General features: G+C 40.7%; 1 protein-coding gene across 14 annotated transcripts in view; it reads right to left on the reverse strand.

Moving 5' to 3' along the window:
- Positions 1-1,824: 1,824 nt before the first annotated feature.
- The window catches only part of LRCH3 (leucine rich repeats and calponin homology domain containing 3), a 63,643-nt gene continuing 37,795 nt past the window's right edge, over positions 1,825-27,672 (reverse strand). For 2 of the 14 annotated variants that reach the window (XM_032697474.1, XM_032697471.1), the window contains exons 10-23: positions 27,255-27,331; positions 24,418-24,513; positions 23,953-24,004; positions 23,669-23,809; positions 22,404-22,451; positions 21,266-21,319; positions 18,149-18,229; positions 16,713-16,784; positions 15,841-15,889; positions 15,226-15,339; positions 14,495-14,613; positions 12,834-12,971; positions 10,562-10,639; positions 1,825-8,319 (exon numbers count right to left, since the gene is read on the reverse strand). In XM_032697474.1, the coding sequence (XP_032553365.1) occupies positions 8,119-8,319; positions 10,562-10,639; positions 12,834-12,971; positions 14,495-14,613; positions 15,226-15,339; positions 15,841-15,889; positions 16,713-16,784; positions 18,149-18,229; positions 21,266-21,319; positions 22,404-22,451; positions 23,669-23,809; positions 23,953-24,004; positions 24,418-24,513; positions 27,255-27,331 (1,320 nt within the window). In that variant the 3' untranslated portion in view covers positions 1,825-8,118. The remainder of the gene's footprint in view (positions 8,320-10,561; positions 10,640-12,833; positions 12,972-14,494; positions 14,614-15,225; positions 15,340-15,840; positions 15,890-16,712; positions 16,785-18,148; positions 18,230-21,265; positions 21,320-22,403; positions 22,452-23,668; positions 23,810-23,952; positions 24,005-24,417; positions 24,514-27,254; positions 27,332-27,672) is intronic. The other 12 variants (XM_032697479.1, XM_032697475.1, XM_032697473.1 and 9 more) reach the window with 11 other exon arrangements.

Consider the following 27,672-nt stretch of genomic DNA (forward strand, 5'->3'; position numbering starts at 1 on the left):
CTGTCAGTCAATCATGTGCAGGTCTGAGTAAAAAGCCCTGCAGCTGAACTGGCTTGTTTCTGACTCTGCCAAGGCAGGAGATGAGCTCAAACCAGTCTGCTCTGCTCTTTGTGACCAGCCCGTGCTGGCCCCATCCAAACATCCTCATGTCTGAGCTGAACTGGGAGTGAGATAAACCATGAGCAGAGACCCTCTGGCTCAGAACTCTGAACAGGGAAAGGGGCTGGTGCCCCACTGTCAGTCGGAGTCGACTGTCCAGGAGTGCTGCAGTTTCAGACGCTCCAGATAAATCCATGTTAGAAGTACCGGTGTTGCTGCTGGAGCACGGCCACTTGCTTGACACCTGAACATGTTCCCATTCCAGCACTGGTACCAAAGCTGCGAACAAATGCACTTGCTTCCCACAGTCCCCACACAGTGCTAAGAACAAGGGTAATTCCAGTACAGTGTCAAGCCAGGACTGTGCTTACATCCCACTGCAGGAGGCGCCTCAGTGCACCCCCAGGAGTTACGTTCCTAATTTTAACTCTTCCTTTTCATGCGCTGCTGACTCAGTACATTTCACCACAGACTAGTGTTTTCCATATGTGGTGGGTGTTAACAGGTGACCTTCTTGGGTGGAAGGAATGAAGTTAATCACAAACTCTCCAGAGGGTTTGAGGTACGGAAAAAGCAGGATGGGGGGGGGGGGGAGCAGCAGATCTCTGCTGTTTATATCAAACTCCAGGCACGCTTTAGTAATGCAGCCAAACACCTGAAATCTGATGCGTGGCCTCGGCTGGGCTGCCCTCACTTCTCAGCAGAGAATGAAACAAAACTCTGGAAACAAAAACAAAAAGGGGAACAGGGTTTGCTACTCCCATAAAGTGGGGTGTGCTGAACCTCAGGTCCCAACACGATTGTCCTGGTCACTGTGGGGTCACAACAGGGGCACAGGTGTGTGACCTGACTGAACCCCGTGAGCTCACATCTCCCAGGGAGCTGCCACAGACTCTTGCCAGGGGACTGTGGCCAAATTGCCACCCCTCCAGCTCCTCCTGGCCTCCTCTGCTGCACCAGCCCATCCCAGGGGTGCTGCTCTCCGAACCAGCCTCACCTCGATCTGCAGAAACCACAGGAGACTTGTGTTTCTTGGCTGCACAGCTGCCAAGCAAACAGGCTGGGCACATCCAGTGACAGGAGCAGTGTCCCAAACCCGTTCTGAGGAACTGCTCCATTTTCCCAGCTATGGAGAAATGGGATCAAAGTGTACCTCCATGGAATTTTCTGCAGGGAAATTGTGAGCCCTTTGGAGAAAGAGTTTTCCTGGGAATTAAATGGATAAGAAAGGCTGGAGATTGGGAAGCTGGTTAGGAGGAGGCTTTAGCCTGAGGGGCAGAAATAAACATCTGGAGAGAGCTGGGCAGCCCTGACAGAGGCAGGAATGGAGTTCTCCCAAGTGACTAATGGAATCACCAGGTCAGACAAGGATGCTGAAGCAGCTTGGTGAGCAGGGAAGAGCAGCATAGGATAACACAGCCTGTACAGGCAGGGAGGGTCTGTGGATCTCTGGCAATTTATAGGCCTTGCATCCTATTTTTTGTTTAAATATACAAACTAGTGGTGAGGAGGGACAAAAAGAGAAGTAAACATTCTGGCTAAGAACAAACCCAGAATAGTCTCAGTTGGAAGGGACTCAGAAGGATCTACGAAAAGTAGAGAACCAAAGCAGGTCCATCAAATGCCAACTGTGATGATGTGGAAGGGGAATAAACACCCGACACAGAGGATGTGACATTCATTGATTCAACAGAAAAACATCAGGAAGAAATACTGTAATTCATGTGAGTTTTAAAACTTTATTTCAAATATCCATGGTTTCCTTTTATATTATCAATGTGCTAGACGTTCACTCTACTGGCAGAATACAGGCAACTTAAAATATACAATATTCAGACACATTTATATGTAACAGAAATTATGGAATGTATTTACAGACATACAGCACAGGATGAAGCTTTAAAATCCTTTACTCTATTAATTACACGTTTACACTGTTTTCAGAAATAACAAAATTAGATCACTTTGTAAAACATCACAGTATCTATATAAAAGCATTTTTTAGATGTCCAAATTCACCTTTCAAGTCCTCTGTTTCTGAAACAGTTTTTCAAAGAACCATTTATAGTCATAAAAGGGTAAAAATACCGTTTGCCATCCTGCTGCTACCAGAGGTGCTACAACAGAGGTGCTCTGGTGCTGTAAAGAGTTGTCTCTGATGGATTTGAAGTGGGACACCGGTGGAGGGGCCTCTCAAAAGCCTCCCCTTCAAAGGGGGAAGACCCAAACTCTGCTCTGCCCCGAGCCCCCAGTGGCTGGGATGCTCCATCTGGAGTGTGTAACCTCACCGAGCCTCAGACGCTGCCCAGGGCTCGCCAGGTTTGAGGGTGGATGGTGACACCACACAGTCAGTGCAGGAGCACCAGCAGCACGGAACACTCAGATGGGTCCCTCCCACATCCTCCAACACAAAAGCCCCAGAGAGGAAAGACAATCACCTCTTTGCTTTAACAAGGAACTTTATACGTGTTTTCTTTCAAATATTCTTTTCATGGGATACAACAAAAATTGCACATAAATACACTGGAAAATCCCAACCCATTTTGCAAGAGAGAACTGAAGTCAATTTGGTGTAACACATTAAATAAACCGTATGATGAAACTTCAGGTTTGGATTTTTGTCCTAAACATCTGGACCAGATTTAGTGCTTGCCAGCATGAAAACACAGGATTAGAAACATCAAACTAACACGATCCCCTACACTGAAACTGCCAGAGTGAACATTGCTTAGAACCAAGTACCCAGTGCTGGGGACCCCCCACCTGCCCAGACACAGCCCTTCCACGGGCTCGCACAGAGCCACGGCTGAGAGCCACAGGCAAAGCAAACAGCCCTTTCTTGCCAGCCAGACTCGAGCCCCCCCCTCCATTAATTACTAAAAACTAGTATTAATGAAATGTCAAACTTCCACCAACCTGAACAGTATTAAGTTTCATTCTTTTAAGTGCTGGAAGCTGGACTGAAGCAATCACCACACCCTTGCAATTCCATGAAGGGACTGGTTTTCTTCAAACAGGAATATTTAAATAGCCCACGAGGGGTGTGCTGCTAAATGCAACATGTCCCTGTAACAATACAGGTGACCTAATGTTGGAAACCAAGATGAAGTCAGTGCCCCCCTCTCTCAGATGATGTGCAGAGACAAACACACCAGGAACACCTGTGTCTGTGCTGTTGCCAGCAAGTGGCAGAACCTTCCCCTCAGCAAACTGCAGCAGAGCCTTCAGACACCTCTATGTAACCCTTTGAGAATGAGAACACTCCTCACAAACAAAATTAAGTGAAACACAAGAGCTACTTCAGGGGGAAAGAATGCCCGTCTGGAGCTGCTCTTCCTGTGTGTACTGTGAGTTACTGGCACCTTTAGGCATCAATTCCTTGCAGGGCTCAGGAAGAGCATGAGGAGGTTTCTCTTTGCAGCTGGGCAGTTTTAAACACCCTCCAGGTGTTTTCTCCACTTGCAGCGTGATCAATCAATGCCAATAAGAAGCAATCAAAATAATGATGTGAAATAAGGGATTCAACAGTCACCACAACGGACCTTGAAAGAAATACATGAAGCAAAACAAAGTGGACACAAAACTGCAAATCAAAAGGGAAAAAACGCAGCTAAGACGAGTCCTTGGCAGCTCCCACCACAGGTTTACTTCTGCAAAAACGACTTTTAGCTAACCTGTTCCCATTTCTTCTTTCTTTATCTGCATAAAATCCTCTTGGTGTATTCTGCTTCAAATGCATCCCCAAATGGAATACCACTGATGCCTGCAGTTGCTTTCAGACCCCAAGCACCACATATTAGTAGCATAACATTCTGGGATGCTTGAAATTGGGCAAAACCTGACAGAGGAACTGCATGGGTGGAGAGCTGGATTTTGTGAGGTCTTTTTTTGGGGAAAAAAAAATTACTGTAATTGATCTGGTAGTGAGCTTGGCCTCGTCACTAGGAGCAGAGCACACAGAGCTGTCCTTGTTTTGCACATCAGTTTTCCAAGAAAATGCACAACTTGTCGGCTGCCTCTCCCCTTCCTGTACACTGAATTTCCATTTTTATGTTAAGGAAAGAGGAAGTAAAACCACCACATCTCTCTACATAAACTCCAACGATAAAGGGCTTTATTGAAAGCCTTGTCAAACCCCCCAAAGAGAAGCTGTGTTTGCACAGGCCCTGCTCTGACAACACCCAGCCCACCTCGGGATCTCACTGGGCTCTAACCCTAATACATTCTGTGCCTGCAGGGGATGCTTCAGCCCCTCATGAATGAGTTAGTTGACAAAGGGCTCCTAGAGAGCAGCAAGGCAGGCTGGGATTGTTCACACTGCAGAGAAATACACACGTGATTCAGTGATCTCCACCCACTGATGTCAGAAAAGTGTTCCAATAAAGACATGTTAAACCCCCAACAGAGCATGAACCTAGCGAGAATTCTGATGCGATTAAACACAGTTTGGACAGATCTGATTTAGTATCTTTTACTAACGTGTTTTTGGCGGAGAAAACAGGCAGTAAGTTTTCCCTTGGGAAATTTTCTTTTTCTTCAACTTTTAGTAATGAGGACATGCCAACACGAGTTACAGCTCTGTGAGGTTTTACCCTGTTCCCAACACTGCAAGTTAAGATTGTGTGATGCAATTTTTAAAATATTATAACAGAAATAGCGGTTGTTCTTTGGAGGCAAAGAAACTCCATTTCTTTGCACTCTGTGGGTAAAGAAAGCAATTTAATTCCCCATGTGCCCACTGCAGCAACATCCTTTTTTTTTTTTACAAATTCCTCTAGGAACTGCTTTCCTAACTCTACATCCATATCTTCCACCTGCAAGGTCAGTTTCTACAGCTGGCTCCAACAGCCAGCCACTGGAATTCCTTGCCCTCCTCCCAACCCTCGTTTTTTTAAATAAGGGGCAAAAAAATTGGTAGTAAAAAATGTTACTGGAAACTGTTGTGATCTCCAAAAAAAATGGAGAAATGAAGTAAAACATTCCTGTCAGGAATCACGGAAACTCATTTCCTTAGAACAGAGCTCTGTGTGTTTGGATGCACTGCATGGGCAGTAAAGTCTTCAGGTCCTTCTGCTTAGCCAAGGTAACCCAAAAGGTCCCGGAGGTCTTTACACAGCAGACAAGTGGTGAAGTGGCTGCTGCTTTGGGGGTGCCAGCTCCAGGAGCGCCTGGACAGTCACAGCTACCTGTGTCAAACCCTTCTCTTCTAAAATATGCAGAGGCAAACATAATTGCTCCTGAATGGGGAACAAAACAAAGACAAAAACAAAACGGATGAAAACCACTCAACTGAAAAGAAAAAAAAATTAAGCAAAAGGTGACTGAAATATGAAATGTTATGGACAGGCAGCACACACACACAGGGGTAGGACATGAAATTTCTGCTTGTGACTAAAGAACCATGACCTTGACTATTCAAAGAAGGTGGCCTTCAGCTAATCCCTGTGTTCATTTATTAAAAAACTCTACAAATAAGAATTTGAAAAAGGATTGTGGGAGAAGAGGGGAATAACAAATTGTCCTCCACCTCTGCCCACACTGACATGGCAGTGGTTTATGAAACCAAAAGCAGATGAACTTGAGGAGGGGGAAGCTTTGCTTCAACACGATGAACCTGCTGCAACACAGAGCAGGAGAGGAACCTTTCCAAATCACACCCCTTTTTGAGGGAGTCCTCACAGGACAAGCCTTGTCAGCTACAGCCTGAGGGGAGCCCTGCTGTGAGCAGGGAATGAGTCACCACCACTCACTCATGTCCCAGAAGTGCCCCCGGCTTAGCGGGCGACCCCCAAAATCTTTCTGAGGAATAACAGGAATACGCAAAATGCAAAAAGAGGTTTCAAAGTGTTTATTAACAGTTCTGCTATTCTCAGTCTAAGATGTACTTAAAGCCTCATCCTACAGAAGTCCTTGGCACTCTTGGCCATCCTCACTCCACAACAGCCAGGATACACGTCCAACAGTTCTCTGTATCTGTAGAAAACAACCCAAGTGTGTCTTTCCTATAGAGCTACAGAGACTATTTTTCATGTGTTATTTTCGCACCAACTGGCATTTCTCCACTCCTTGAGTCTTTACTGATTTCTGATGTTAAAGAAATCCTTCAGCACAAACAGTGGCAGCCAACATTCCTCCCGCAAAGCTCCAAGTGGAGAGAAAACAAGTGAACCCAGACTGAAATTCTCACAGGAAGCCACATATGATCAGGCTAAAATACATTTTTCTTCCAGCAAATTTATGTTACTTTGAAAAAAATGTGCTTTTTAAGAAAATACTTGTAAACTTGAGGAAATATGCCTTATCTTTTTTCCTTATGTATGCAAACAGATAAGGGAAAAAGCTTTGGAATGACTCCATACCACAGACAGTAATGACAAACAAAATTTAAAAACTGGAAGGCACTGTTAGTGTAAAACCCCTTGCAGCTTTTATCACAGTGTTCACTAGAAGTTAAGAAACATAGGAACCGAGTTCATTCTAGTTCATATCAGTAAGCAGTGCAAAAATAGCTTACTTAAAAATAAAACAATCTCCCCCTGTCAAAGGTCCCCTCTTTCCTCAGCGATGTTTGGCTTGGACAGAACACTTTGTGTGGCTTGGACAGAGAGAAGCAGCTCTTTGACTTGCTCCTTTGTTGAATACTCACTTTGTGGTACAAGAGCTTGTGAGATCCACATACACATAACACATTTTACTGGTAGTGACTACATTTGCAACTGAACTCTTGTGTGTCTTAAACTGTGCTTCAAAGTTGTTCCAGGTTATCGCTGGAAGGCCAACACCACTCGCACTGGGCTTACAAGCCATTTACTGCACTTGCAGATACAACAGAAATTTATTGAAGCCATATTTGGAACAGCCATTTACTGAACACTTACCTGACACTGGTCTCTGAGCAGAGCTGCCTGAATCAATCTACACTCTGAGGAGACATGGTCTGTTACACACACACCGGGAGTGCCCTGAAGCTCTGAGGTGTCCCTGAGACATTAAAGCATTAAAGCACCAGGATGCTTTCCCTGGGGAGGGAAAAGCTGTGAAGCTTTATGGAAGACTTCCTGAGTTTTGTAAAACAGTGAAGAGTGCTTGTGCAGCCGGGGCTTATACTTCTGCAATTGCATGATACAAAGGTTTCTGAAAATGACAGGGTAAGAGGAAGAAGGGAATAAGCATGGAACAAGCTTATGTTGGGGCACCCATGATCCAGCAGCAACTCAACAAGTTTTTGGTGAGTTTTATCCAGAGCACATTAAATTGCTATGACATTCTGTAGCATCTGATAGAATCTCAAAAGACTTCTTTCTGTGCCAGAAAACTTAAAGCTGCTGAAGGGCTTAATTTCTCTGAAAATTTCCTGCTTGAACTGTTGTGAAGTTCAAGCAGCTCAGGATTCACTGACAGTTATTTTAAAAATCCTGAGTCAAAGTAATAAAACAGAGTCTATAAATTTGAGATATCGAATGCTCTCAGAAGCAGGATAAGGAACTGGGGTTAAGAAAAAAATAAAGCTACAAAGATCTGTGGACAAAACTTACCAGACCGTGTCTCCTAAGACTGTGAGATCTCATCAAGAACACTGACATTGAAAAAAATACTTCACATTGTTTAACATTTTCCATCAGATAATCCTTGGGAAATTTACCAGAGTGGGTGCAATTCCCATTATACAGATGGGGAAACAGAGGCACAACCTGACAATGCAGTTTCCTAATACTGCACCATGGGTCAGCAGACTACAGAATGCAGCCACGTCCTCAGCTCAGTCTCAGGTCTACCCCAGGGACTGCACCTCCTCCCTTGTAAAGCATTTTATCTGCTCAATGTGACACAGCAAATACAAATGTGAATGAGGTCACAGATGGTTGTGTGGGTGCACCAATGTGTTTACACATTGTACTTGTCACCTCTGTCCCATCTGTGGGAAACAAAGCACTTCATACACACAGTCTTGACAAAACCCAAAATCTGTTCCCAAGCACCGGAGTGATGGAGGGAGGAAGCAGCACCACTATCCCTCAGCTAGAGAAAACAGACCCAGCGATAGAACATACAGAGCGTTAGCATTAGAGTACAGTAAAACACCACAAAGCCCCAGAGCTGAACGGAAAGGGAGACAAGACTGGATTCTTCTGAATCTGTCCCCAGGGAAAGAAGAGTCTCAACTGTTCTTTTAACGCTGAGGTTTAGCTGAAGAATGTCAGAAGGGGAACAAAGATTGTCCTGTCCAGAGTGTGTGAGCAGGAAGGGAAAACAGACAGAAAAAAAAGGTCAGTCAGTGAGCCATAGCAACATCCACGAAGCAGTCAGTTATCAGACATCTCAGATACAACCTACATGTTTGAGAAGCACATCACAGCTGGTTAATTCTCACACACAAATCTGCAAGACTGCCATTGCAAAGAACTCAATGTCAGTGAGGTGCCTGTCACTTGTACAGCTCAAAGTATTCCTTGTTGTTAAAAACAGCAGTTTACACACACTTTAGTGAAAATCATTTTTCTCCAGAAATGAAGAGGTTACAGGTTTCTGAGATGCTGCGGGCACTGAGTACTCACCAAAGCTCAGCCTCCACATGTAACTTAGTTAATGAAAACAGCAGGACATGGAATTATTCATGTGTAATTGATGCCTGAATGCAGCATCCTGCAGAAATATCTATTACTAATTAGAGTTTAAGAGTTCTGTAACTATTCCCACTGTGTGTTTTCCCCCTCCCTTTCCCACAGGTAGCTGCTATAATCATTGAAATCTAGATGTATGTATCAATCTGTTCAGCTGCCAATTTCCTTTGATCCAAGGGCTTTAACCACAAAAGGTCCTACAGAAATGGCTGCTCCGCTGCAGTGCCTGTAATCAGCCTTTTCTAAAAGTAGCCTTCCCTTTAGAAGGTAAATATTCCTACATAGATCCATGCTTTCAGAAAGCCTTTTATTTTTGTAATTAGTATTAAAATGAAAGGAAATATCTGCAGGCATCTTTCGAAGAAAAGCACACTAGGCTGCCACGCCACTCTTACATACAGGTATCTTACATTCACATCTCAGTGGATATGTAATGCAGACATGTGAGAGTAACTTTAGAGCTCAGGTGGGGGTGTTCCAGGAAGTTTTCCCAGAGGGACTCTCCTTGAACTCTTTCACATTAAAACAAGATACATGAGAAAAACAGGAGAGTCCCAGACAGTAGATGCAGCAGCTAGAGCAGCCTGGGATTACAAGGGACTTTTTCTTGATTGGCTTTTTTGTTTGTTTAATTGTGGGTCATTCCAGGGATCTGATCTGTACTGCAATCCCATAAAAATTACATCTTCATACTTGAGGGAGCTATAAATAGGGAAGTTGGGATGGAATTGCACAATTTTGCCCCAGATGAATTTATATTGTGCAGCTCTGCTGGGATCAAAAGTCCAAAGTTTCTTAGGGGACCAAAATAGTGCAGGATCTCAAAGTAATAACAATCACTTAGAACTCCCTACCACATTCCAACACAGTTCACCACTGAGCCATGTGAAATTGCCACACAGCTCAAAAAACATGGCATCCTAAAATGCCAGTGACTCAAATGCCTGCAAATGAAACTATCTGAAAGCACCAGAAAACCCTGCATGACTGACTGAAGAGCTGCCTTTAGATGCATCTGGCACATGAGCTACTTTTCCCTTTAAGAATACTAAAGAAAGAAACCACCACCTACAACAGAAACATTAATGTTTAGCAGTGTAACAACCCAAAATCAATTAGTGCACTTAAAGAAAAATTCAGAAAAACAATGTATTAAAACTATTTCTACTGAGACAGCTGCTATGTAAGACAAAGCGCAAAGCACAGGACAGCATAAAACAGCATAACTGGACTAACAGGGTAAGATGGACTATTTTGTGTTCCCACCTCCCAGATCTTCCGAGTTTCAAAAGAGGACAAGGAATAGCAAAGACAGACTTGTACCACTGGTACATGACAAAAGAATTAGGGTCTATGCAAAGACAGCTACCAACCATCAGAGAAAGGCCCATAACACTGCAAATGTTGGTAAGACAGGAGAGACATTCATGTAAGAGAATTATTGTGAAGGAATATGAAAAGCTTTGGAATATAAACAACACATACAAAATGTTATCCAAATTTTATCCCACTTTTAAGCTGTCACATATCTAATCTTAAGAAAACATAACTGGTTTTTGAGAAAAACCTTCCAGTTCTAAAAGCAGAATTGACCTGCATCAGCTATTATGAATTTGAGGCACAACAGTGACTCAGACTTCTAATAAACTCTATCTGACTTCATTTGGCTCTGGAAGACCCTGCAAGATCAGTCTGATCAGCATCGCAGGACAGCTTAGACTAGAACCTTCTCAACTTTTGATCATTTTGTTTTAATCCAAACTTTCAAAGAAGGTTCTATTTTCTGAAGCCCATACAAAACTGCATCTGCAACATTATATCAGGATAGCAGAAATACGTACCTGAGGCACTCCAATCCTTCTGCAAGCTTCCAAGAAATTCTCCACGTTTCGTCTGCATTTTGCCATTGTAAGTTTAGGCTGCAAAAAAGCAAAGGCATAAAGTGTTCTTAACTGGCAAGATTTTAAAATATTTTTATTTTTTATTTAAATAAAACTCTTAATAAATCTCTTTGCCAAAAACATACTGCACTGACATAAGCTTGTCTAACTCAAAGCAGGCTCTGCTGAAATTTGCTTTACTTAGAAAACCAAGCCCAATTTTCAAAGCTGTTTTATGAAAAGCAAAGTTATGAATGCTGAATGTTTTTTAAAAAGAACAATCCTAAGCTCTGCAATATTTACATTCACAGTGTTATATAAAACTGGCTAACACTTTTACATGATTATTGTAAAAAATGGTTTAACTCTACTCCAGCCAAAATCAGCACACTGGCTTTCGTGCTGTGATTCCAGAGCAATTTCATTATATGAAGCAATCTAGAGTCTATTGTGGATTACTATAATGCAAAAATATATAAATATCAAACCTTATTTCAATTAACAAAGAGTTAAAAAAAAAAGGGTTAGATGAAACCAAAAAATAATTGAAGCATGCTGCTTGTCAGCCTCTTGTAGATGTGTTTGATGTAGCTGTTTGAATTGCACTCACTGGCATTTTTTCAAGTGAGGGTTTTTCTGCAGTCAGCTTTCACACCTCTCCAGACATACCACAGCACAGGCTCTGTCTTGTTTCTGTTCTCGAAGCTTATTCCTTTCTGGTTCAAGAGACACAAGCTCCCTGCTCCCCTGGACAAGCTACTCACAGTCTATGTAGCAGCAGCCAGTAGCCTCTGTGAGTTCAACACTTCCATAAGTGTTGGGGCTTCTTCTCTCCCCTCCATATGCTGCATTTCCCCACCAAGGAAGCAGGTTAAAGGCCAGCACTGACTTCTTTCTCCCAAAGGATGAAGGGAATACAAAGATCACATTGTGCCTGGGGAATGACACTGTGCCTCTTCTGCTCCTGGAGCCACACCACTAAAGGCTGCCTCTTCCTTGGGATTCACATGACAAAGTCATGATTTAATTCCTCACATAGAATATTCAGGAGCTCACAAAACCAGGCCATTGAGAAGATCTTCTCAGTGACGCAAGTCTTCTGAGCAGTTGCTACATGCCTTTGCTCTGAAGGACTCCACAATCTGCCTAAAATGTTGCTGTGCCCACTTCAATCCTTCTCAAAATAACGAGGGCATCTGCCTGTTCCCATCGAGTCCCAGGGAGAGGAACCACAATGATACCGTCGGCAGCCCTGTAAGTGCCAGTTCAAATTCCAACCAACACAAAGAATGACTCCAAAAGAAGGATAAGTGAACACTATGTGCATATTTCAACTTCTTCCCTCAGTCTTCAGTTTTTTCCTTTATTCATACAATTTAAAGGTGCATAACAAGCAATTTGTCTCTCCATACTACTTTTAAGTAGCTGATCCTAAATATTTTCACTGAACTTTGAATTCTTCAAACACAGATCAGGTAAATAATCTGCTGTCATCTCGCAGTTTTTGACCTTTCCCTAATTCTGTGCTTTCCCTAAATGATACACAGCAATGTGGCCAGAAACATCACCCTCAGTGCTTTCCAGAAACACCGAGCCAGGCAGGGTAAGAGAAACAACTTCAGAAATTTTCAAACTTCTCTGTGTGCTTCCCTCCTTGCTCTCAACAGTCCCCTGACACAACCACCTTTTTTTCCTGTTATCACAGAGGTATAACTGGATTTGTTTAGTTCCAGGAGTTTGAGTGTGCTCTGCTAAAATTCCTGAGCAGAGGAATTTCTAGTGCTGTGAAGTGGACACGGGAATCAGCTTAGTCCCTCTGCTTGTTTTCATTGCCTTGTGTAATGGGATCCTACTTGTTGTAGAGAATGTTGTAATTCCCCACTATCTGTTTTCCTGAACTTCTCAGATGTTTTGATCTTTTGAAATATCCTATTTCAGTTTTCATGATGAACTCTTACTTCACTAGTCCTCAAGTTAACATGTTTAGGGAGGACTTGAAAATGTTAACATTTGCTTACAATTTGTGTCAGAAGTAACTTCATTTAAATGAAACAAACCCAAACAGAATATCTTTTAATGACACAACAGACCTGTTTCAAACAGGACAGATGGTTGCTTTTTTATCATGTAAGTTCACAGAGAACACTCAGTCTAGCATTTTTGTCTGGATCACAGGACTCTGTTGGATGTTATTCTGGACAGCTATAAAATACTGTCATTATTACACACTTACCACAGCAGGGGAGGGGACGTGAATGCTGGGGACAGAGCGGGGCCGCACGTGGTTGGCCAGATGGCACAGGACAACCCCGTCGGTGAGAGCAGCTCCCAGATCGCTGGGCAACGACACCTTCAGCCGCGACTCGATGTTCTGCAGAGAAAGGGACATGGACACACACAGGGACTGAGGGCTGGCTTCCTCCAACAGATCCATTCTGCACAAGTTTGTACAAGGCAGAGCTCCTGCATTCCAGCTCTGTCCATCCTCATGGCGTTTCCAACCAGCCTTCTGAATAACCTCAAGGGAAGCTCTGTGCACTGCTGAGGCCCAGAGCTGGCCACAGTCTGGGAGCAGGTGAGTTCAATGAAGAACAGTTTCATCGTACAGCACAGTGGACCTAATACAACCATTATTCAAAAATAATGGAAATCAGGATCTAGGAACAGTATTCCTAACCCTACACGTTCTCAGAGAATAGTTCTGCCAAGGGAAGTGAAAATAATTGTCTTCGTGGCTTGGAGGACAACACAGTCAACAAAAGTCAAGACAACATTTTTGCCTTTAAATAAAAATCTGAACTACTCAGCATAAACAGTCCTTTAAAAAGAAGGTAGTTATAGCATTTGTGTAAGAGAATGAATAAAAATTCAATTCAGCTTTCAAACTATTTAAAATAATGCTGTGTGAATTTCACTTTTAATACTGTATCTAAATTTTTAAGTATTAAAAAAAAGATTTAAGCTTACCCAGGAAGTAGAACAAGAGACAGACTACATACTGAACATTCTGGGATAAAAGAAGAGAGGGTGTGCAGACAGCACCAAGTTTTGTTTTACTTGAGGTAACTTTCTCCTTTTAGACAAAGATTGTCCTTACTTTAACAAAGAGAAGAAATTCTCTTTGTCCATCTGGGATGCTTACGGCTTTTAAGATTAGCTTCAACAAGTAAATTCTTATTTATTGGGAAAATTCCAACAATTAATGGGAGCACCTCAAAGAATCCCTTCATGTTCTCCAGAAACAAGTCTGGGGCAAAGCACAGCAGTACCTTAATGCCATGTGGCATTTTCAATATTCATGTTTATTGCTGTTGTATCTGGAGACAAAATAGGAGCATGGTGGTCCTAGACAGACAAAAAGTGCAAATATAAGAAACATTTGTGTCTCAAATGTTCTGCATTTAACTAAGGATAAGGCAAGAATCAATAGACAGATCCAGAACACACGAGGAAACCATGCTGTCAGCATGACTGGCAGCAGTCTCTGCACTCCATCTGCTTTTCTGTGGGCTTTACGGCAAAGAGGAGTTTTAAAAAATGGATTAAAAGGGGACAGTGAGGCAATTTTCCAGGGAATTCCTTACAAGTGTAAAAGCTGATGAGGAAGAAAGGAAGCACAGATTCATGTTAAAAGCAGAGTTCACTGGACACTCAGAAGCAGGAGTCAGCATACTTTATCTTACAGAATTTGAAGTTGACTTTATCTACCACAAACAACCAAGTGAACACCACTGCACCCATCTGAAGGAACCACATAGACTGTACCATGCCACTTAATTTTGGTCAACTATGCACTGTATTGGGTCAGTGAAACTGGTGCAGAAGACAAAGGCAGATTGAGCAAGGTCACACAATTACTACAATGTCCACATCCTGGCTCCTGGCAGCACTCACCTTGCGAAGCTGCTCTATCAGCTCCAACTCTTCCTCTCGCTGTTTGGAGTTTTGTCTCACTTGAGGGTCTGCAGAATCATTAGCAGGAGACAAGGCACGGGTAGAGGATGAAGCCACAGCTAGAAGAGAAGCATGAAGAAAAGGAAATCACTAAGCACCGTTTTGCTCCATGTCATTTGGTGCTGCACCACACATGAAGAACAGGGACAATACATTCCTTTCCATAAATCTTTCTTGCCTTTAATTATTAATCAAACTAATGCTCTGCTAATCTAAAGGAGGTGTTCTTTAACACATTTTTCTTTCTGTTGAGATTCTGTTCTTTCTGTTGGGTAACAGTCACGCACAAATGAGGACAAAGTTTTGCCAGATGCAGTATGTTGAAGTGGTTCAGTCTTTCTCCAGAAATTGCAATTCTGATGTATGCTACCGTGCAGTGCAAAATTTATCAAGCTGCCTTCACCAGTTGTTGAAGGTTTGTGTGGCAAAGGTGCAAGCACAGACCAGGAAGAACAAATTCTCATATTTCCACAGATATGACAAAGGAATATCTGACAGCTCTAAACAAAACAGTTTGTTCACAAAGTATGTAATGCCACCTGTCTACAAATGGAACTCTAAAAGCAGTTTGATGATAAAGACCTGAAGTAACCAAACACTGCCAACCCCAGGTAATGCAGATGTCAATATAATGTAGCAAAACTAGCTGTTTTCTGAGCTATATAACCTACCTTTCTTGGCTTCATCCCTGACAGCTGTTCGGAAAAGGAAACTCTCAGGTCGCTGGGAAGGGTTTCTATAGGAAGGCGGGGCTGCATGGCCAGGATATGGAGGGGAAAGGTGGACTAAACAAATGTGAAAAGGCACAGGAAAGGAAGGAGGAAGAAGGAAATGGTTAGAGTTTAAATAGGAAATGGGTTCAGCAATGTGGTAATTAAAAAGAACAAACCAAAAATTTTTATGTAATAATGACAAAATAAATTACAGCCATGCATGATAAAAGCACAGAGCAGGAAAAGGCACTTCCAAGGACACTTGCATGCAAAGTACATTCCACATACCAATTCCAACAACTGTTCTGACTCTTGCTGAATGCATCTGTGTGCCAAAGCCTGCATGAAGGCCTAAACCAGCCAAACCCTACGCTCTGCCTGAGGACATGCTTCATCTCTGCTGTCTCTTCCCTCACGTTTTTCTAAGGAGACCCAAATAACTCAGTAAATTCTCAAACACAGCAGTGCCACATACAGAGATAGGAACAGATGCTCCCTTCTCTTCATAGGAGAAAGAAGCAAGCAGGCATTTTGATCTTATTTTTCAGAAATTTTTCTTCCTTTCCCTGTTACCTGTCTGAGTGGTAGGTGAACCAGAGGAGATGGTAGATCTGTCATCACTCTGTGAACAAAAAAGCAGAAGAGTATAAATGGTGCTAATCTGGAAAAGCTGTGACTACATTTTAATTTGCTGTGTTTTAAAAAAAGCTCCATCATCTAAATGCGTTTAAGCAAAATAACCAGAAATGTGAAAAAACTCAGTATGTTGTTCTCGAAGTCTCATCTCTGCAGAGATAAAGCTTTTTCCTTTGCAGAAATGACAAAACTGCTTTTTCCTGAGGAAATCAATGATGAAACAGCACTGACTGTTTAGTCTTCCTTCCAACCCAAAGTGAAAAAGTATTCTTTGCAAAGGGAACACCAAACCCCAGGTATTTAGCAATATGCAAAACTGGCATTACAGTGGCCTCAATAAAGATACACCTCTGACACCTTTGTTAATGCAAAACTGCTATTTACTGAACATCCCTCCCCAGTAAAACACACTGTGGTTTTTTCACAGTGCTTACACAGACTAATGATTTCTTGTGAGAAATGCATTCAGTATAGCAGCTTCCACAGAAGAAACAGGTAAAGAGTACAAGTGTACTTTTGATGAACTCGACCAACAGTAAATGATCTTGTACAGAAAAAGTAACATCAAAGACAACAAAGAACCCCTCTGAGCAGAGACTGGTTACCATGTTTTTATAGATCAGGCCTCCTGTAGACACAGCCTAAAGCTAAGATGAGGTAATACCTACTACAGTTTAATCAGGTGAATCGGATTCATACCCTACCTGAACTTTTGATTAGACGCTGACAGACCAACACCTGTTAAAACAGATGTGTGGATCCGAGATTTTTTGTTGGCTCTACTGGTGAATGATAATAGCAAGAGATACCTTGACAGGACTGAAGGTAGAGGCACTAGGCAGGATAGTAGCACAGCTTTCTTGGTTCAACCCTGAGAGTGACTGAATGCAGAAAGAAAGAGAAGGCAGTAGCAGAGTTAGAGAGCAGCTGACAGGTCATGCACAAAGGTGGAATGCAGCAAAGTTCAAAATGAAGAGGTGAACATGATCACATTCTCAGAAACACTCAACAAGCAACAGATCCATACTTGCTAAACTACATTTAAAGCCTTCCTATCCTCCTAACTTTCTGGCTAATAAGCCTGGGAGGTGCAATGTTTCTTTTACACATAACACAGTGACATTAAAACAAGAATTAAGAACAGTAAGTGAGGCAAAAGCTTCTTTAGCAACACCTACGCCATCAGAAAAAAGGAAATTTTACCCTACAACAGTCTATTCTAGGCCACTATTAAAAATAAATAGCTTTCTTTTAATGTTTTGAGAATGCTGTGCATTTCTAGTCAGTTATTTTCCCATCAACTTTGTAAAATCTGAGAAACTCACATATAATGGGGTCAATAATACGTACTTTGTGTTTGCCACAAACACCTAATGCTGATCCTTGTGATTACACACAAAGTAAATGAGATTCTGTGGGTGGAATCTACCTCTCAGGGAAGATGTCAGTGTCAGGATTTACAGTGCTGCCAGAAATAAAACAGTCACATTTCAATTATCACCAATATGAAACCCAACCAAATAAACAACTTTTCCTGTTTATAGAACAGGGGCTCCAGTGTCCCCATCTGTCACTGACAAGTAAATCTAAAGGGCCAAATTCTGTGTTTTCTGTTTTCAACACAGTAAACATTTGAGGACTGAATGGCTCAAGAATGAAACTATACTTTCTGAAACAGCACTCAAATAGCAAAGTGAGGAAAGAGGAATGTTCTTTCACAGGAAAGAACATCAAATGACACCTAGAAACTCTACAGGTAGTGAAAGACACACTTGGGAATGTTAGTATTTAAAACATTTGCAACTATTCTGCCACTTCAGAACAGGACAGCACAGCCAGAAGGACTTGAAGGAGAGGTTTATACTCAGGGCAAACCTTGCACACAAACATCTTTAAGCCCTGTGCAGATTTAACAACTGATCCTCAAGACAGCCTCTTTCTCCAGAACAGGGTAGAGCCAAAATCATGAGTTTGTTTTGGTTTGTCTTTTTTAAGAGTTTCGAAATATCACTTGACTTTCACAACACATTAGCTACCACAGGAGAACAGTAAAATAAACCAGAACTGGGTGGGCTGTAACATTAAGGTATGTGTTTATTCCTGTATGAAAAGAGCAGGGCAACGTTGACACAGACTAACAAGAAGTCATCACAATGCACATACCCAGCAGTGGGCGAAGGGAAGGGGAACACGGCACAGCACAGGGCAGGACAATCACAACAGCAACACACCACATGCTCTTCACCTGTTTGCGAGTCCCTGGCCTCCTTTTAATGGTATTGGTGTTATTGTCAATCTCAAACACAAAGAGAGGCTCAAAGCCATTCTGTCAGGGACAGAAGGAAAGAAAGAGAGGGAAGAAAGGAAGAAGTAAGGCAAAGAACGACTGTAAGAAAAGGCAGCCACAACACTAGAGGAGCCAGGATGCTGCAGTTCAGACTCACACCACCCTCTGCACATGCTGCATGTGGCTTTTAGGTCTAGCACTGAAGTCAGAGAAATCTCCCTGTGCCAGGAACAACTATAGATACAAGGAGTGTCAAAGCAAAGCCCAACCAGCACCCTGCACAAACCAAATAAGGATATTCTAAGGGAATTCGGTTTTTAAACATTTGAATACACAAACGGATACCAACGGTCTGAGAGAAAACTCCGGGATACAATTTAGCATAATTCAAGTTCTGCTTACTTTACCCATACCATTATTATTTGTAACACTCTGGTGCCTAAGAGCCTTAACTTAAAATGTTTCTGAGATCCCATGTGCTAACACTAACATGACAGCCTCAGGCCATGTTTGAGACCACAACAAGAAAACACAGCACAAGGAAGGGAGCACAAGGCAGCAATGACACAAAGGTTATGAAAGGAAGAGGTCACTGCAGCTGCCTGATGCTTATTAAGCACCTCATGGGCTTCACAACAGACAAATCAAGCAGCAGTTAGAGAGGGTGTTTTGGGTTTTTTTTCCCTTCCATAGTGCTAACCTTGTAAGGGACAGTATAGGAGAAAACAAGAAGATATTTAAAGAAAAGTGAGATTTAGAAGCAATGGAGGCTGAAATCATTAGCCGAATCTAAAACCTTGATACCATCTCAACAAGTAATCTCAACTGTAACAAATGGGACCACCCTTCTGAGAACAGTAAGAGGATACGGCTAATATAAAACTTTTATTTTCTCAAGAGAGGCCAGTGATTACATTTATTCAACATGTTACTTAGTCTGGTTCTCACAAGTCAACACAAAGAAATCCACCACAGCACGCAATGAAGTACTAAAGCCAGCCTCCACTTCACTTCAAATCACAGGTATGCAGAAGGAACTACAACTAAACTGAACCCTTAACATTCACAGAAGGTAAGGGCAAATCATTTTGGGACTTCAAACAGACTATCCTGAAGTTTTTTATAAACAGAAGGAAATGCTCAGAGTAAACTGTGCAACGTGAATACATTTTAACTTTAATTACTGATAAAAGACAACAAGAACACAACCAAACGAAACATTAAAGATTTTTAAAAGGAGATTCACAACTTACATTTTGGTTTTAAGAAGTTTCTGTTAAAGCAGTGACAATACCAGAAGAGTGAAGTAGTAAAATAAAAGAAACCTCACTTGCTTTCTAACTACCTATTAGACTTAGTACTTTTAAAAGCCTTTCCTTATGTCCTCAGAAATTAGACCTAGCTAAATTTCAAATCTGTTAGGGAAAATGTCAAATGAAATGCAATAAAATATAAAAAGGTAAAAGTAATTTCAAGTCTAAAGACAAACTTTTTTTTTAAAAAAGCAAACTGATGAACATTTCCTTGCTGCTTTTACCATATAAAATACATTTGTGGAAACAAAAAATGCTACAAATTCATGAGCTAGTATGGGCTTAATGTTCCAGTTACAGTAATTGCCAGAAACAGCTGCCCTGGCATATGTCATCATTAGACACAGGGTGTATTTCCAGTACAGAAAAGAGCTGCAGATCATACTTCAGCAGTTCAGAAACCCCAGAATTCCATATACTATTACAGTTTAGTGCTGCTGAAAAGAGCAAGGAATTAAAAGAAAAACAAAGAGAAATGATCACTTTCAATGTTTTCCTGCCAGCCTGGTCACTTTTTTTGTGAAGTGGAAGGATGTAACTTGGTTAAGGACACAAAAGAAACAAACAGCAATGGAAGCCAGTTTCAAAATAGTTTCTGAAAATTCTATCTATTAATTTACAACAAAAGTCATATGATCACACAATCAAATAGAAATGGGGTCCCTGAAAGGTATCTTTAAAATACATTCCAAAGATGAACTCACTGACAACAGAGTATCAACTCTTAACCCAAACCACTGCTGTTCTCCTGTTTCTTATTATATAAATACAAAAGCACATTTTAATATGCTCATTGATTGTGATTTCTCTAAACAGACACAAGATCATTAAATCTCTCTCCAATATTTTAAGCTTTCTTTCTGTCCCACACAGTGCTAGTCATATGAAAATGGGAAAATGAAAAAGTCTGAATAAAGACACAGTAAATATCTTGACCCACATGTTCAGGAGAGAGATATTCTAACTGGGAGCACTGCCTAAAGAAAATTTAGGCAGACAATTGGAAGCACATAAATTAAGAAAATAAATTCTAGGCATGCAGTCATGCAACAGCAGGCAAATCAAGTGTATTTTTTCTTTCATAGATATGGATTATGGCATTATATTCTTTAATTATGCTACATTGCTAAGATGCCATAAAGGAAGAAATAGCATAAAACATGAATTATGTACATAAATGTTTTTATTTTTGGTAAGTGGTGAAAATAGATGATCTTTAAGACATTTTCATCACTAAACAACAAAATGGTATGAGGAATATTTCATGATTTGTAGCATTCATATGCAGAGCAGTTTTTTTCCTGTGCCAAGTATTTCTAACCCCCATGTGCAGGATGCAGACAGGTTGAAGTAGAAGGCTGTACTCCAAGCATTAAAATTGCTTACTTGACACTGCAGAGCACATCAATTAGGAAGCAGCTGAACAGAGAAGAAATCAAACCAGAACAACTAGAGGTGAATTTTTCATTTTGGAAACTGTTCTTTACTATCAGTAGTTTTCTTCTGCTCTCAGCAAAAGACAAGCTTTAATTATTTTGGGGAAAACCATAACTGTATTATTAACCAAGAGCTGACAGCAAAAGCGTCAACATATTCATAACATTATAGTTCACAGTTAAGCTACTTTTCAGTGAAGATGGTCATGTTTTATGCTATTTAGATTAGCTCTAAATCAGTTGGTCTAATCTGAGACAAACACAACACATTATTTCTATGCTCTAGAATCTGCCACATAAAAAGGCCATGACGTGCAGGATCTTACCACTAACAAGGCACTATCATCAGTATGCTGAGACCTTCTGGATGGAAAGGGACACTGGGAGGTGGGAGAGATGGAGTAATGTCAGAAACACACACAATGTCAGAAACACATGGTATGTGAACAGACAGACAATTTTGGAACATGAACTGCTTCCTTATGCACTGTGAGGCTTTTTAAACAATCCATGAAGTGCACGAAACCCTGTAGGAACACACAGCCATGTGACCCATGAATTACAGTGTGTTCGTACTAAGGAATCAATTACTCTGCTTTCTGTGTTGTCTCAAGCAAATACAGTAAACTGTGCATCGACAGTGCTTACTGTGGTGGAACAAAGGACCCTTTAAAAGAATAAATTAAGAACAGAAAAACATTAAGAAGAAAAAGGAGCAAAAACTATTTCAATTACCCCATGTTTTGGTAATTTTCTAACAAAAAAGAGTTAGTCAAAAAATGCTGCTAAAGAACGATTATATTCATTATATCATTAAAAGTTTTGATCTGATTAACACTACTAAGTGAATTATCTTTCTCTGGATGCAACTGAGGATGGCAAGCAGTGGAAGAGCTATTACTGTGCAGAAATCTGATGAGAGACTGAACAGATGCCATTGGCTCAGCTCTGTATATTCTAGAAGACTGAGCCTTGTATGATTTGTGTTCCTTACTGACTTACTGGTTTTGATTACAAAACTATAGTAGAATAAAACTTTAAAAAATACTTGTTTCTCTGATAGTCCTCAAAATTCTAATACTTAATATTTCTGGGATAACTTGTGATCTAATAACAGGAAACTGGGAGAAAACTGATGAGTGAAGGATGACTGTAACACAGTAACTTGTCTGAATACTGTTAGCAAATAAACTGTAGTGCTCACAAGGAGCATGTTAAAATGGAACACGAAATCTGTTTTCTGCAGAGAACATAGAAAACATACAAGAAACAATAAAACAACACACTTGGACAGGCAGTCTACATGAACAGAAAGAAATACTAGACTGTTCCCATAAGCAAAAAACCCCAACCTGAGGCTTAATAATGCATGAAAAAACTGTGCTATAACCCAGTTCTGAAGAATCCTCCACAATCAGGAAAATACCTCTGACATCCTTAGTAATAATCTTACTGGACTCTTACCTCACTATCCAGAGGACTTTGCTTCTGAGGACTTAAGGATACTTTTTGCTATAGAGAAAAAAGAAAAATGAAAATAATAATACAAAAGTTCAGAACCAATCAGCATAATTTAGAAGCATTTTAAAACAGAACTCTTAGTTTTTTAAATAAAACATGCATTGGGGAAATTGCTGGTTTCCACTCAGCTGAAAAATCACTGTTAGTTAAAAAAAAGCCTTCACTCCACATAAGACAAACCCCCCAACTTAAAAAAAATTATGCATATGAAAGATGCATAAGAAATCCAAAATATAACCCAAGGGAGGAATTTAACTGTTAAGTGCTCATGAATAACAAAGGCAACCGAAGGAAAAAAACCCAACAAATCCAAACCAAAAAACCCCAAGAGGCTCATCAATGAACAAAATGCATCCTATACAGCTAAGTCTTTAACTGAAAGGCTGAGCTGAATCTTTAATAAAGCAGCTTTACTACAAAATACTGCCAGGGGCTTGAGAGAAGCTGGTGCTAATGAAGAGTCCAGTTTCAGGCAGTTAAAACCCTTTTTCTAAACTAACTTTACACATGAAATAAATGCAATAAACCATTCTTTGCCTCTCTGCAGACCACTCTAAGCCCAAAATATTAACTGTAACATTTCTTAAATTTGTGATGTGAGATTGGGTAGGTTCCCAGAGCAGTAAACAGTAAAATAAATTTAAGTCAACTAGCATGTTAAGCAGCAGACTACTTCATACTGACTGCAGTGACAAAGAAAGTGAAGACCCAGTGTCCACAGAGAGTCTGATGTACCATAAGTCTGCACCCATGCTTTACCTGGAGGTAACTTATTCTATTACCATAAAATAGCAAAGTAGATCAGGTAACATTACATTTTTGTGTGTATGATTCTCTCCTCCCTGCCAAATTTGCCTTCAAAATTACAGTGTCTCTAAGCCTTCTCAAATAAAGACTCCTTCTTATACCAATCCTGTCACACGTATCCAAATGAAAATTGAGTAAATGAGGAGGACTATGCAAAACCAGAATTCTTTGCAACACTCATATTTTGGGTGAATCTTCCATTTCCTCCCCAGTTCTAACTTTGCTTACGTTAAGCTACAGCATCAAGACTGAATGGACTTCAATGTTAGCTGACGATTTTCTTTATAAAGCGCAGTGCGCGCCCAGGAGCACAACGTACAAGTATTAACGATCTTGGCAATCAGTTACAATTACAGGATTCATAAAAGATAAAGTATCAAGTAGGTACTAAAAGGAGGTACCTTAACAAAGTCAAGGACCGCTTCTCTCTGGATCTGCTTTGTTCTCATCCTCTCCTCCTCGTACTGAAGCGCTGCCAGCTGAGCCTCCCGACGGGTGCGCTCGATGTGCCTGCGCTGCAGCTCGGAATCTGTGCTAGGCACCTGGAATAAAACAGTGCATCAGGCTGTAAAGTCAGAGCTGCAGACAGGTTATGGAGTAACAGTCCATGTCTTATGGATAACATCGGTTTGGTATTGCATCAAACTCATCTAAAAGAATTAAACAGAGGAGTTCAATGTGTTACCTGACTGTGGTGACTTGACAGCGAGAGAAAATAAGGTGAATCAGGCAGGGGTCTGACAAATGCAAAAACAGAGAGAAAGTAGACTTTTTATCTTAAATATAAAAATTCTGCATACATGAATTGTCAGTGACACACAAGTATCTTATCAAATCAGAAGAGTAACTGTTTAGTAAGCAAAGCTCTTTTACTGCTGTGACTGTGGTTTAACTGACTGTGCACGACAGATTTTGTGAAGTCATTTCTATCTCTTCTCCTTAATTGTGATAAAATTTTTCTACAGCCCAAGATGTAGAAAGCACAAGATGTATCAATGGGATTGTAACATATGGCCTATTCTCTAGAGTAACCAAACCAGGAACTTTCCAGATGATCCTCATATAGAGGAACAACTGGCTATTATGGTTATTTGGGGGGAAAGGGAAAATAACAAAATTAATCAGTAGAAACCACGTTTCTTTTCCCTACCTCTCTGTCCTGTCCACATAACTCCTTAGTACTTGGTGATGCTCTTTGTCCTGCATCAAATTTAGAGTTTCAGGTCTTCGTAATTCATCTGTATCCCTGCAGGCAGACACCAGGTGGAAGCGGGATTGGCCACTGATGTACATAAACTACTGTCAGATGAATTCTTCTCTAGATTAAAACTGTTTTTCTAAGAGAATTGCCTAGACAATTAGCTTCAGATAATCACAAAGGTGAAATTTAATATGACTAAAGAAATCACACTGTGATACCAAGTTAGATGACAACTACTGCAGTTCATAATGAAATAAATGTAACTTGCTTAGTTAACAATGATGTCAAAATACACAAAGATGGATTCTCTCTTTTAAGACTATATTTTGGTTATTGCAGGCCTTACTCTGCTCTGGAAAGAGCAAAATTATTTTTAAACATCAGTTCCCTTTGACATTTTCAGAACAAAACTGCTCCCTTCACCGGTCAGGTGATGACTTCCCAACTGCCAGCAATACAGGCCATCAAAGTCACGAGGTAAACAAGAACCCATCTGTCTCTTATCCATCTTATCAACAGTAAGAGAGAAATTTTGAGGTCAGTTCTTTGCTAGAAGGCAGCTGTCAGGACTGAAACAATTCCCAAGGTCCAGAGTCCACAGCATGTTCCCTGCCATGTTGCTGCCTAGAAAGAAAGTTGATGGAAATCAAGGAGTTTGCTCTTGACAGCCCAGACTCTGTGACCTTTGTTCCTGGGACAACTGTGGAACAGAGACACACTTAAAAATGCTTTTCCAAAACATGCCAGTCCAGCTGCCTGCGTGTAGACTTATGACCTTTTCTGCAGGGAGAAGTTTAAGAGATGAGGAAGACCCATATGTTACAGGTCTCCCTGGTTACCTAAATTAGCACTGAAGCACATGACAAATCCATTACTGTGCTGTTCTGAACTGACAGGACTGGGTTCAACTGAGTGCCAAGAAGTGTATTCAGAGCTGAGTACACACAGCTTTGTTGCAACAGGAATGCACCACCGTCTGTCCAGAGGCACAAACTGTATTTATTGAATTGAATCAACTAATAGAAGCACTCTTGAGATGAAGTCTGCATTACATCCAACTCCAAGAGTTTTAATGGCTCCAGCATGCTGAAGAAAAAAAACCAAAGAGGGTGCCTGCCAAGGCATTTGCACAGAATTATTGTGGAAGCAGTTTACAGTTTGTGGTTGCCACAAACGAAGTATTTGCCTAATACAAGCTTAAAATATAAAAAATTACTCATTGTCATATGGCTGTTTTTACATAGCTTTGAAGGCAATAACAACAGGACCTGTTTTTTATTATTAAGAATTTCACCCTGCTGCAGCATAACATGAATTAGCTAAAATTCATTTAGATCGTTGATTAATTACTTCCACATGAAGACCTGCTGCTATCCTTCAGTAAAATTTTGAAAACACTGGATTACCCTAGTGAACTACAATTTCCTTTATCATTAACATCTGTCTATGTAAACAGCACCTCTCCCCTGGCTAACCAGCCTTCCTGCATTTCCTTCAGATGTAACATGGAAACCAGCGTTTGTAAAGTCTAATTATTTCCATGCTGACAACAAATGTTCAAATCGAAAAATAAATAAACAAACAAGCAAAAAAATCAAGTCTTTCAAACCAAGAGCATCCACTTTATTTGGGGAGAACACGTCAGACTGTTCTTTTACTTTATGTACCTTACTTGTGGACACTACAGGATAAGGAATACCGACATATGCTGAAGGAGTTACCCTCCCTTATATCAGTGCAGCTACTGTATCTACACATTTACTGCACATTCCAAAATGTCTACTAAAACGCTGCCAAAACTCTGGAAAAATTCATACACTACTCTTGGTTTAATTTTCTCTTTCAATACCATTTTAGAATCCATTAAAAATTAACTTCTACTGACGGTGTAAGTAATGACATACATAAGACTAGCAGTTGTCTTTCTTTCCCAAACAAGTACAACTGGGGTGGTTTTCTGGGGAGCCTTTGCACATTCACTTTCACTCCACAGAATACTGAAATGCTTCAATGGGATATTAAAGGTTCTATGAATTTTGATTAGTTTCATTATCAAAAAGCTATACATTTGCTTATCTTCTGGTCTTTTAACTAGACACCCAAAAGTCTTTTCTTAAACCTAACCACCCCTCTGTCCACCTCTGACCCTTATTTTACAGATAAGCATTCCCTCCAATAAGCTAAATCATCATTAAAGACAATGGCCATAGTCAAAATGTCTACTTCATTAAACTAAGTGACCTGTTTTCAGGTCTGACTCCAATTCCATCCCTTCTTCTCCTGGTGTAAGCTCATGATTATGGCACAGAAAAGCACATTTTATATTACACTGACCCCCCACAGTACTAGAGCTACCAACAGTCAATCAAGAGTGTGACCTCATGGCCCATCACATACTCCATAGTAACCCTATGTTTCCACTAAACCTGAAGTACATTTATCCCTTCAGTTCTTTATGTAATACAGCATAAGTCAAGTATTTCATCAAAGCACATCCCAATAAGCAGATATTAAATCAGTTTAAAAGTATACACTTTAATCGGGCATATTTTTTTAACCAACTGATTTAAAGCTGAGCATTGGCCTAGAACAGCCATGCCTTTTGCTCACTGCCATTATTAGAACTCAAATTCCTAATCTGGAGCAGCAACTTAACAATAAAGTGCCATGTACATTTCTGGTGAGGCAACAGAAAACAATGCCTTTTTCTAAACATGTTCAGCAAATATTTGCTCTGCATTCTTCATGAAATTCTGGATAATTACTGTTACCACAGTAATTCTTACCTGTTTTGATGTAAATGCCGTCTTGTATCCTCTGTTCTCTGAAATTCTCTGATGGATGTGGGCTTTACTGGGGAGCTCTAAGCAAAAAACCACAAAAGACTAAGTTAGCAACCTATTCAGAAAACTGTACATTAAGGTCAAACAATCTCTTTGCAAAGCCACATTTGTAACTACTGGTATTTAAAATACCTGACAAAGAAGCACAAAACACAACTCCAGGATGTTCATTTCCAACTAGGCAAGCCCACTCTTATTTTTTTCTCCAATTTAAATAAATATTAGTTTCAAGATTAAATATGCCTGCTGATAACTTCAGGAGCTTTAAAACCTCCACTATTAAGAATCCTCTAGAGAAGTTCATGTAGGTAGAAAATAATTATTGGAATGCATATACATTTTTCAGAGTTTAACTCTACAA

Source organism: Chiroxiphia lanceolata, chromosome 10, assembly GCF_009829145.1.
Source record: "Chiroxiphia lanceolata isolate bChiLan1 chromosome 10, bChiLan1.pri, whole genome shotgun sequence".
NCBI classification, from domain to species: domain Eukaryota; kingdom Metazoa; phylum Chordata; class Aves; order Passeriformes; family Pipridae; genus Chiroxiphia; species Chiroxiphia lanceolata.